Source organism: Pelobates fuscus, chromosome 3 (assembly GCF_036172605.1).
Source record: "Pelobates fuscus isolate aPelFus1 chromosome 3, aPelFus1.pri, whole genome shotgun sequence".
Taxonomy (NCBI): Eukaryota; Metazoa; Chordata; class Amphibia; order Anura; family Pelobatidae; genus Pelobates; species Pelobates fuscus.
Genome location: NC_086319.1, coordinates 83,755,884 through 83,768,178, shown reverse-complemented (window position 1 = coordinate 83,768,178; position 12,295 = coordinate 83,755,884). Strand labels below are relative to the sequence as shown.

At 41.7% G+C, this 12,295-nt stretch overlaps 1 protein-coding gene across 1 annotated transcript in view; it reads left to right on the top strand.

Annotated features, from left to right (window-relative positions):
- The window catches only part of RGS14 (regulator of G protein signaling 14), a 124,431-nt gene that overhangs the window by 22,127 nt on the left and 90,009 nt on the right, over nucleotides 1-12,295 (top strand). Inside the window, exon 2 of the mRNA XM_063445210.1 lies at nucleotides 4,917-4,938. Coding sequence (XP_063301280.1) covers nucleotides 4,917-4,938 — 22 coding nt within the window. The remainder of the gene's footprint in view (nucleotides 1-4,916; nucleotides 4,939-12,295) is intronic.

Here is a 12,295-nt window from a genome sequence, read left to right as displayed (position 1 = left end):
GGCTTCTCTGCCTCACCTTGTAATCCCATTGGTTCTAGATATGCTCTTGAGGCCTCTGCTGCCTCTGTCATTTCATCTGCCTCTCTTTGTTCCCCTCTGCCCCTAGTTGTCCGTTTTGTGGCATCTTTAGGATGCCCATTACTGACGTCATTTCTATGTTAATTCTTTAGTCATTATTATCTATCTGATACTTTGCAGCAAAAAGTTTTGTCGTTGTCAGGTGGAGGCCATATTACAAAGGATTGTCAGAATCAATAAGCATATTATTATTATCAGTGATTGGTTGCAATAAGTCAGGAAATGTTCTAAGGTCCGAACACTGGAATTAACATTCATAGAGATGCTCACATTCCTTTCTGATAATTGGCTCCTAACGTTTGCAGGTCTCCCAACAGTTCCAATTTAGATGGTACATTCCCTATTTTTTGCATCCTGCCCTGCCATCAAGAGCCAGCACTGCGCGAGCACATCATTAAACACTCTCGCATTGTGCTAAGGGCTTGCTAGGAGGCTGTTTTAGCCACAACACAACTGTAGGAGATGGAGGGCTCTGCCCTGTAGAACATAATCAATGATAGGTGTTTAATAGACAAGAATGAACTAGGAAAAATATTTACGATTTCCATAAAATTTCCATAAAACTACGTTTTGCATTTATATGTTCCTTTATTCCTTCATATTTGGGCAGGAACATGTATAGAAAGAACATATGCAAAGAGAGTACAGTGTAAAATCATTGTTTGCTTAGGGTTCCAGAATTACAAGGATTGACCTAGTGACTAGTCTAGTCTGCACTTTGGACCCTCACAGCACTAGTATATATGTTGATAGAACACCCTAAGATACACATTTACACACTTTAACAACATTTGAATGTAAGGGTGGAGGACTAAGAGCATTATGCTATGACTTCTTCCAACAGATGGGAAAGGGAGGAGTTCCAATGTTTAGCTTTTAGGACTTGACCCCTGCCAGTAATGTCACCGAAAAGGTTGGGTCCCAAGATCCCCACTAGCTTTGCCAATTCTCAGTGATTGCTTGTTACACTTTAATGTTGACTTCAGCCTGATCTACACAAAATTCATCCATTTTGGGAAAATATAATCACTTTTTTTGTTGAGAGTTAAAAATGAAAGAGGTCCCTTAATTGTCTTTTTTAGTGCAACTACAGTAATAGCACAAAGTATGTTTGATTTGTTAAAGCTTTTGTTGTTTTGGTTTGGTCTTTGCAAGGTAGGCAGGAGGTGAATGAGTAATATGAGAAGAGTCTGAAAATCATCACAATAGACCAAAAGTCTTCACCGTGGTTACATGGTATATGTACCAGGCCTGATATTTTCAACAAACTTGGAATTTAAAGCCATCCAGTTGACTTCAATCATCATCAGAATAATACACTGCTTGAGAGAGTCACTTTTACAAGTGGTACATCTAATATAAATCAAAATAAATTTTTTGACAAAGCAATGAAATATTATTTTTTTCAACTAGGTCAAGAATTTGTAAGTTGGGCAGTGGGTACAATGCAGTCACAAGCCCTGTCTGTTCTGATCTGATCTGATCTGCTGCCAGAACATAATGAACTTGTCACGCACGCTTCATTCTATTTATAGTAACCATTCTGTCACGCATTGTTCATTGCCTTAGAGATAATTCCTGTAAGGTGCGAACAGAGGTCTTCACCCACTCCTCTGGCTCATAATAGCCTATAAATTCTCATATCGGGCCCATTAAGTGAAAATGATAATAACCATTATTTATATTAGCTATTTAAATTACTTCATCTTATCTCTAGAGCCATGTTTGTTAATGTATTTGTATTTCTTCACCTGAATGGATATTCTGTGATAGGTTACTTTGCACAGTAATCAAACTATATACAAACTGGAATTTCCAAATGAACATGTTTATTCTAATCATTGAAAAAAAAAGTATATAAAATTTGAAAAAAAAAAACATTCCTCATCTATCCACTTCTATGGAAGGTGTTACTATTGTAGTAATATATACTCTATATTAACATGATCTGCCTTTTGTTTCACTGGGAAGATTGTGCCTTTTAAGTCCTGTAGTGACAGTAGGTGGGATATAAACCTTAGAACATGGTGTGACTGATGCTGTGCAATGCAGGGGTCCATAATCTCAGTGCAACACTAGGTCTTGCAGAACCTTAGCCTGCCCCAAATATAGACAACTACACTTATGACAACTGTTATATGCTGAGCGAGGAGCTAGGGATGAGGATCACACTGCCTATATATACTAAGCTCCTTTCCCAGCATATCACTATAATGGGAAAAGGGCTGAATTAAAGGGACTCTATAAGCACATGCCCCTGTCATTTCAATTTTGCAACTGAAAACATTGCAGTTTTGCAGAAGTAGCAATGTTTTCATTGCAAGTTTAACATGCCACTAGTGGCTTCCATGACTATAAACAAGTTAAACTTGGTTATGCCTCATATTACTCTTAGAGAGCATTTGATTGGCACTGCATGGCATTTTGCAGTGCATGCACACCAGCCTCTCAATGCTTCTCTATTTAGAAGCATTGGGTTGTCTTAGATCATCAGTCTGAGATGCTCTCATAGAGACATAGTGGCCACACTGACACCAGCGTGCTGCAGCATGTAAGGTACATGGAGATTATCTTTTAAACCCATGCAAGAAGGGGACACCTACATAGGTTAGGGAACACTATAGTGTTAGGATTACATTTTTGTATTCCTGATGCTGTAGTGTTCCTATTGAGGACAGCAGGTTCAAAATGCAGCTGCTGCCTGGGAGGGCAATGCCCACTAATCCTGGGCACAGGCCTCCCCACTGTCAATGTTTCGGTGTCTGGCATCTCGTACTTGTTTCCTGGTCTGCCAGCATGGTCCAGTAGGCTAAGGGATAGGCTGTCAGTCAACATGGCTTCCTTGAGGCCAGAATGACATGCCTTTTCACAGTGCTCCACCCAGTTCAGTTTCGGGCCATCACTGGCAATGTCCCCAATCATGGTCCGCCCAACCACACAATTTCATACCTTCCAATGCTGAGAGGTATCCGTGCAGTCCAGGACATGTGTAAGGCTGCACTTACTGTAAATATAACCATACTGTTATCAACTTCCATGCAAAATATTCGACTCAACTACAATTTGTACAGTGGACCACATTGTCCAATGCTGAGTCTCTACACAAAACCCCCTTATAGTCAAGAATAATATTTTAAATTGTGTGTCTAACCTAACAATCCCTCCTTAGTTCTGCTCCCTCTTACAGGTCAGACTATTATTACTATGTACACTGACGATTCTCTTAATCCCTGCCCAAGCCCTTCCTGAAAAATCAACTCTTTCGAGAGGTTTATAAATCATAATACTGACTGCAAACACCTATAGACCCATTCTAGCCACAATCCAGCCCACACATCTCTTTTGCGGTGGCAACGTGAATTTCAAATTTAGGCCAAAATAGCCATAATATTGATTAACTACATATGTGACATATAGCAAGTCTACTGCTGGTCCATACAACCCATAGACTCTTACTTCTGTGTGATTTTGATGTTATATTTCTAGCATTGAGGCTGTATACTCAATATGAAACCCAGCCTCTGTACACAGTAGGGGCTTATTGCTGGGAATATATAAAGACAGTTTAGAGTGCCACTGCAGTCGCAGCTGTCTATTGCACAGTAGATAAATTAGATGTATATTGTGGCTGCCTTGGGCCTTTTTCAAATCATGGGTTTGTATAAGAGTTCAGTAGTGTTATGTAAAATTTATTTTTAAAGGGACTCTAGAGTCATCAAACAACTTTAGCTTAATTCAGCAGTTTTGGTGTATTGGCTATGCCCCTCCAGTCTTAATTCTCTGCCATTTAGAAGTTAAATCAATTTGTTTATGCAGTCTTAGATACACCTGCCTGCATGCGACTTACACAGCCTTCCTAAACACTTCCAGCAAAGAGTCATCTAATGTTTATACTTCCTTTACTGTAAATTATGTTGAATTTAAAATGTCTTATTTCCTGCTCTGTTAATAGCTTGCTAGACCCTGCAAGAGCCTCCTGTTTGTAAAGTTTAAATTTCTGAGCAGGGACACCGTAGGCACCAGAACAACTACAAGTGACAACCTAGGAACACCTCTAGTGGCCACTCCTCAGACAACCACTATAGGTGCTTCCTGGGTCAGTTGCTCCGCATGGAGATGCAGAACTTTTCCCATAGAGATGCATTGATTCAATGCATCTCTATGAGGAGAAGCTGATTGGCCAGGGCAAAGTTTGGGTTTGCCCCCTGGCACGCCTCCTTGGCTGAGATCATCAGAATTTAAGATCTCAGCTAATCCAATGCTTTCCTATGGGAAGTCATCAAGTCTGATGATGTCAGTCAAGGAGGCGGACAGAGGGCAGGACCAGTACCGGCGGACCTGCACGACGCTAGAATAAAGGTGAATAAAATGCATGTTTAAGGGTAATAAGGGGAGCCGGACACCTATTTAGTTAGTTTAACACTATAGGGTCAGGAATACACATTTGTGTTGTTGACCCTATAGTGCTCTATTAAGCTAAATTTGTTTTGGTGACTATAGTGTCCCTTTAATATTACAAATATATCCAATTTGCTATTATAGCCAGTAGTCATTAAACAGGTAAGTTCAAATCATTAAATTCTGATAAATTGCACTGGCTGTTGGCTCAACCCATTAAAAAAATAAAAAAAAAGCGCATTCCTTTATTTAAATTAGATTATTATGTAGAGTTGATTATGGTTGCAAGTTAGAATTGTTTTCCATTGTCTGAATGGCAGAATTGTAATGCTCAATTGTATACTGTAACAGAGACAGAAAAGCAAGAATATTAATGTCTGATACTGGTGAATGTATGAATCGTTTTATCCTTCCTGATCCCAATGCTTTCTCTTTTTCAGATGCTAGCAGTTTCTGATGGAGGTGAGTCACTAACTTCATTGTTGAAGGAAATATCACATTGAGAGACATATTTCTGTAACTGGCTTGATGAAAAAGCAATCACAAAGTGTGTGTGCAGAGGTATAAATAGAAACTTCAAGCATTAGCAGAGCAGGTGGGACAATAAGAGCCCACACTCTGGCGTCATGATACAGGGGGCTACACATAACCTTGAGACATATGAATGATTAGTTACAGTATTAATTCAAAATAGGGTGAGTCAAAAGTCAGGAACCACGCAAACATAGTTTACCCCTTAAGGACCAAACTTCTGGAATAAAAGGAAATCATGACATGTCACACATGTCATGTGTCCTTAAGGGGTTAAAGGACCACTTCACACCCATAAAGTACTTCAGCTTGCTGAAATGCTTGATAGGTGAGAAGTATCCTGTTGTAATTATAGTTTATAAAATTGCTGATTTCTATGAGAACTGCGTTTGCAATGCACACGGAGGGACAGATTCAGAGGCATCTCGATAAGAAAATCTCTTCGGGAGATGAAGGGGAGGGCTTACATTTTCTGCAGTCATAAGAACTGCACCTTTTAAATATACCCGAAATGACAACATGCTGCAAAAAATGTGCGAAAGTTTCATGTTTTACATGAATAGTGATTTTTTTTTCCCTCTCCCATTTTTGGAGTGAGTGTTCCTTTAATGTTAGATTAATCTCATCATTAAAGTTATGTAATACACCAAGGAGTGTAACATGCATCATAGTTCCGTACGTTCATTTATTGCATACAGTAAAGTAATGAAATTAATCCTAGAGGCACACTCCGGACCCCAAAAGCACTTTTGTTTGCTGGAATGTTTTATGTGTGAAGAGTGTGTCCTCTTTTTTTCATTTTACAAAAAGTGCAGATTTCAATAGAAAACAAACAAAAATGGCAACGGATGAGCCATTTTGTTTGTATCATGACTCCAAGTTCAAGAAAGATGGAGGGAATGGAGAAGAAACTGATTATTTAATTTTATTTTTTTGTATTGCGGTACAGTTATAGATACATTTCTGCACCATTTTGGTTCATCCAGATGGTTTTATCTGATAGGATCGCATGGACAAATTTAGTCTGAACCGAAACGCCGTGTGGATTCAAATCTTGTCATCTGAACCAAACATTTTCTCAGATGGATCAGTTCGGATAAACCAAATCTTGTCATCTGAACCAAACATTTTCTCAGATGGATCAGTTCGGATAAACCAAAAAAAACAAAAAAAAAAAACACCTTATATCGTTTCACAGTTTTGCGTATAATAATTTTTACATCAAGTGCAACTAAAGATCACGTATTAACTTCTGGTAGCTAACTCTAACAATATACCATCCCTACCATGATGCTATGATTAAACTAACTCTACCCCAGCCTTACCTCGGCATTAACCCTAACCTAGAATTAACCCTTACCCTACACTAACCCTTTTGTGACAAGCTTGTACAAAGCATAGTTTTAAAGGTAAAGCAGACTCTGCAGGAATACATTGTGTCACAGTAAATGAGTCTGAGACAATGATTGATGTTTTACCCCCTGTAGTGCAGACATATCCTCTGTACCTAATTAGGGAGACAGAGTGGGGTATGTAATTTGGATTAACAGGAATTACCTGTACCTGTTCTTCTATTAATTAGCGTTTGATATTTTATATATACTGTTGTCTGGTGTACTTGTAATTGAATTACCTGTTTTAACCCCTTAAGGACTGAGCCAAATGTACACGGTTTGATCAAAATAAAATGTAAACAAAACTTGGAATTTGCGCTATATGTCTGTTCAACCGTAATTCACCTCTTTTATATTATGTGCACCCACACTTATTATATATTATTTTATTCAGGAGAAACAGGGCTTTCATTTAACATTGAATATTTAGCTATGAAACATAATTTAATATGAATAAAATATTTTTTAAAAAGTGAGAAATTAAGAAATGTTATTTTTTTTTTTAGTTCTGCGTGACATTTTAACTGTGAATATTCATAATACCGTTAGCAAAAAAATACACATCTTTGTATTCAGTCATATCTCACGTGTAAAACAGTACCCCCTATGTACAGGTTTTATGGTGTTTTGGGAAGTTACAGGGTCAAATATAGCATGTTACATTTTTCTTTTTTTTTTCACATTGAAATTCGCCAGATTGGTTACGTTGCCTTTGAGACCGTATGGTAGCCCAGGAATGAGAATTACCCCCATGATGTCATACCATTTGCAATAGTAGACAACCCAATGTATTGCAAATGGGGTATGTCCAGTCTTTTCTAGTAGCCACTTAGTCACAAACACGAGTGGTACTGTTATACTCAGGAGACTTCGCTGAACAGAAATATTAGTGTTTCAAAACGTATCACAACAATTATATTGTCAGTGTAAGTGCTGTTTGTGTGTGAAAAATGCAAAATACTTCACTTTCACTGATGATATAATCGTTGTAATACATTTTACTGTTTTGAAACACTAATATTTGTGTTCAGCGAAGTCTCCCGGGTAAAACACTACCCCCCATGTACAGGTTTTATGATGTATTGGAAAGTTACAGGGTTAAATATAGTGCTAGCAAATTAAATTCTCTGGACTCTCTGCCTGGGTTATCAGGCAGGTCCCGCAAAAAAATAATAAAAAAAAATATATATATATATAAAAAATGCGTATATATATATTTTAAAAAAAAATTATTTGTATTTATATATGTTTAGGTGAGTGCAACCATCCCCCCATGTTTCCTATATATATATATATATATATAACAGAAAATTTCTTCATACTTACCGTAATTTTCTTTTCCTGGCTATTATTCATGGCAGCATATACACATGGGTTAGCTCCTCCCCTTACAGCCAATAGGACAGGATTAAACAAATTCTTATAAAGGAGGATCCAGAGATGAGTCCCTCAGTCAGTTCCCAAGCTCTTACAGAAGAACTATATCCCTAAGGGCGGGCCCAGGGCCAGATTAAGAGCCCAGTGGGCCTGGTGCTGACAATTATGATGGGGCCTAATTACAGAAACTTATCGACCAAAAACACTAAAACAGTCATACCTCCCAAGAGTCATGTATCTGATGGAGTTGGTGTTGGAGGGAAACTCAAAGGATGCAGCTTTAAGAAAACACATACTCTATGCTAATCTCTATATCTAATTAATGCTTTCATCTTTCAAGTAAATCCATACCCCATAACAGCAGTGTCCATGGGCGGGGTAAAAGGGTGCACCACTGACACGAATCACGTGACCAGAACTGCTAAAAGGGGTGAACATGCCCAAAAAGGGGGCATGTCTGTCCAAAGAATTGGAAGGCCAGCCTGGCATCAGTGTCCCTATGTATCACAGTGTCAATGTCCCCATGTGGCCCAGTCCCCTAGTCTCCAAGTGTCTGTGTCCCCATTTCTCCCAGTGTCCCCATGTCTCAGTGTGTCCCGTGTCACTAGGATACTAGGGGACACTGAGAGACATGGGGACACTGAGAGACATGAGGACACAGACATTTGGGGACACTGGTAGAAATGAGGAGACAGACATAGGGACACAGACACTAGGAGACATGGGGACACAGACACTAGGGACACTGGCTGGGAGGCATGGGTACACAGACACTTGGGGACACTGAGAGACATGGGGACACTGGGAGGCATGGGGACATTGAGACATTTGGGGACACTAAGGACACAGAGACATGGGGACACAGACACTGGGAGACATGGGGACACTGAGACACTAGGGACACTGGCTGGGAGACATAGGGACACTGGGAGACATGGGGACACAGACACTAGCTGGGAGTCATGGGGACACAGAGACATGGGGACATTGAGAGACATGGGGACACAGAGACATGGGGGCACTTGTGAATACAGGCATGGGGACACTGGGGGACATGAGGACACAGACATTTGGGGACACTGGGAGAAATGAGGAGACAGACACTAGGGACACAGACATGGGGACACTGAGACACTAGGGACACTGGCTGGGAGACATAGGGACACTGGGAGACATGGGAACACAGACACTAGCTGGGAGTCATGGGGACACAGAGACATGGGGACATTGAGAGACATGGGAACAAAGAGACATGGGGACACAGAAACTAGCTGGGAGTCATGGGGACATTGAGAGACATGGGGACACAGAGACATGGATGGGGACACAGAGACATGGGGACACAGAGACAAGGGGACACTGAGAGACATGGGGACACTAAGGACATAGAGACATGGGGACACAGACACTGGGAGACATGGGGCACTTGTGGACATAGACATGAGGACACTGAGACATTTGGGGACACTGGGAGACATGGGGACACTAAGGACACAGAGACATGGGGACATAGACACTGGGAGACATGGGGACACTGAGACACTGGCTGGGAGACATAGGGACACTGGGAGACATGGGGACACTGAGACACTGTCTGGGAGTCATGGGGACACTGAGAGACATGGGTACACTGAGAGACATGTGTCCACATGTCTCCCTGCTGCCTTTCCCCCCATCCTTCACATACCTGAGCTGAGCTGTCTCTGAAGACTGGGAGCTGCTGTCTGGACTCTCTGTGCTGTGTATCTGCTCCCCCGCGGATCAGTGAGTAGAGAGAGGCAGGGAGATGCTGTAACTTCCTATCCCTGCCTCTCTCCACACACAGTGACCCCTACTGGCCGGTGCTGGTATTGCAGAGTAATCTCCGTTTATACGGAGAAAAATATTTGCATTTGTATTGCTGGTATTACTGCAGTACCATCACGGCCAGGCATCCTCCAATACCAGCTTTGCCTTAAAATATCAATCAGGTGGGAAACCTAAGAGTAGTCTGTAAAAAACAAAATGTAAAGGGGACCCTGAGCATTAGCAACACCCTGCCATGGAACGGCCGAAACAGGTTTGCAGGCAAGCACCGGGAACTGGGGCTGGTGGGGTGCTAACACCGGAGAACCAAGCACCAGACACCACACCAGCAATACCCTCCCTACATCAGGTGTAGGTTGAAAAACTTGAACTTACTCCCAGCGAACGTAAGCTCCATATTGTGCAGTATATGGATCTGCGTGCCACACTAATCTCAATCTCCTAACCTACATTACTCCCAATGTTTGAGTACCACACTGCAACCTTTATTGTTTCACACAAAGTAATTCCATTGCACATATTATGCCAATCTTACTACCTCACTATTACCCGTGTGCAGCCCCATGCGGTTCCATATTAGATGGCTCCATACTTCAAACCTACTCATTCATACTTGCACACGCGCATGCCTCACTACTCTTGCAAAATGCTTCCTACACTATGTGACATGCCGAAAAGTCTAAGCCTGTTTTTGAATAGTAAAGTGCAAATTTCCATGCCGCTGCCTTATTACTATGCTAGTATACACGCTGCAGATTTAATCCTATTGTTGGCTTATATTACTGTCTTCTAACTTGATATTGCCTACCTGCTGACAAGCCAAAAGTTTTGCCTTTCTTTAAGCCTGAATGTTTTACTCAAAAAAATTTGCTGATTCAACTTATACCATATATATGTTAGATGCAAGTTGTCGGTACCTGCTATTGTGGCATTACCTGCATGTCTGTAAAACTTATGCACGCAAAAATAAAAAAATGTAAAAAAAAAAAAAAAATGTAAAAAAAAAAATTTTTTTTTTTTTTTACAATGGGCCTATTCCATGGGCCTGGGCCTGGAGCTGCAGCTCCATCAGCCCCTATGTTAATCCGGCCCTGGGCGGGCTGTATATGCTGCCATGAATAATAGCCAGGAAAAGAAAATTACGGTAAGTATGAAGAAATTTTCCGTTTTCCAGGCTAATCATGGCAGCATATACACATGGGACTAGCCAAGCTCACAGGGAGGGAAACAAGAGACATAATGGATGCAAAAAAAAAAAATTAATGAAGCCAATAACAAATACAAATTACGAGTGTCGAGAGGAGTGAACTGAATTAAGGACATGATGACCAAAATGAGAGTCCACTGTAGCTTTAACATCCAGCTTGTAATGTTGGATGAAAGTGTTCATTGAAGACCACGTGCCTGCTTTACAAATATCATCTGGAGAAGCATTAGCCACAGAAGCCTAAGATGCAGCGATAGCCCGGGTAGAGTGAGCTCTGATACCAGTAGGAACCGGCAGCGATAAGTACTTATAAGAACTTGAGATGACCGATACCACCCATTGTCTCAATGTAGAGGTAGAGGCAGCTTCACCCCACCTGTGTCCAATAGGCAATACAAAAAGTCTGGAAGACTTCCGGAAGGGGCTGGTCTTCTACAGATAGAGAGACAATGCTCGAACCAGATCCAAAGTGTGCCAAATTTCTTCTTCAGGAGAAGAGGGATTCGGATAGAAGGAGGGCAGCACAATCTCCTGGTTCAAGTGGAACATGGATACCACTTTAGGCAGAAATTCCAGGACTGGTCTGAGGACCAACCGATCCTGAAGTATCCTTGTGAATGGGGTCTCGCAGGATAACGCCTGGAGTTCACACATCCTTCGTGCCGAAGTAACAGCCACCAAAAGGAGTACTTTACGAGTAAGTACCATCAATGAAGCCTGGTCAAGTGGTTCAAAGGGCAACCTAGTCATGGCCTTCAAGACCAGAGGTAGGTCCCATGCCGGCAAAAATACTTTGAGAGGAGGCCGGATCTTTATCGCTGCTTTCAGGAAACGTATAACCAGTGGTTCTAGAGCCCATCGAGTACCTGACAAGGCGGATAGAGCTGATACCTGGACCTTTAGAGTGTTATAGCTAAAGCCCTTATCAAGGCCAGCCTGAAGGAAACCGAGCACTGATGATAAGGCCAGGGGTTTAATCACCACCTGGTGTTCTTGCGCCCAACACACAAAGGCATGCCAAATCCTATAATATGTGGAGGAAGTGGATACCTTACGTGATCTCAGGAGAGTTTTGATAACCTCGTCAGGCATGCCAGCATTCATCAGAGCTTCCCGCTCAATCTCCAAGCCCTCAACTTGAGGGTCAGAGGGTTTGGGTGTAGTAGTGGACCTTGGGATAGTAGATCTGCCTGGTCTGGTAGTTCCCTCGGGGCTTCCCGACTCACCCATCTCGCCATAGGGAACCAGGGCCGACGGGGCCAGAATGGGAGGATAGCGATGACCTCTATCTTCTCCTTCTGAATCTTCTTCAGAGTCGGGTATATGAGAGGTATAGGAGGGAACACATAGGCTAGAGTGAACCTCCAAGGCTGGGATAGAGCATCCTGACCCCTGGCTCTGTGATCAAACAGTCTTGAGAAGAATGCTTCGACCTGTGTGTTCTGGGCAGTTGCCATAAGGTCTATCTGTGGTGTTCCCCAGATTAAAGACAGCTCCTGAAATA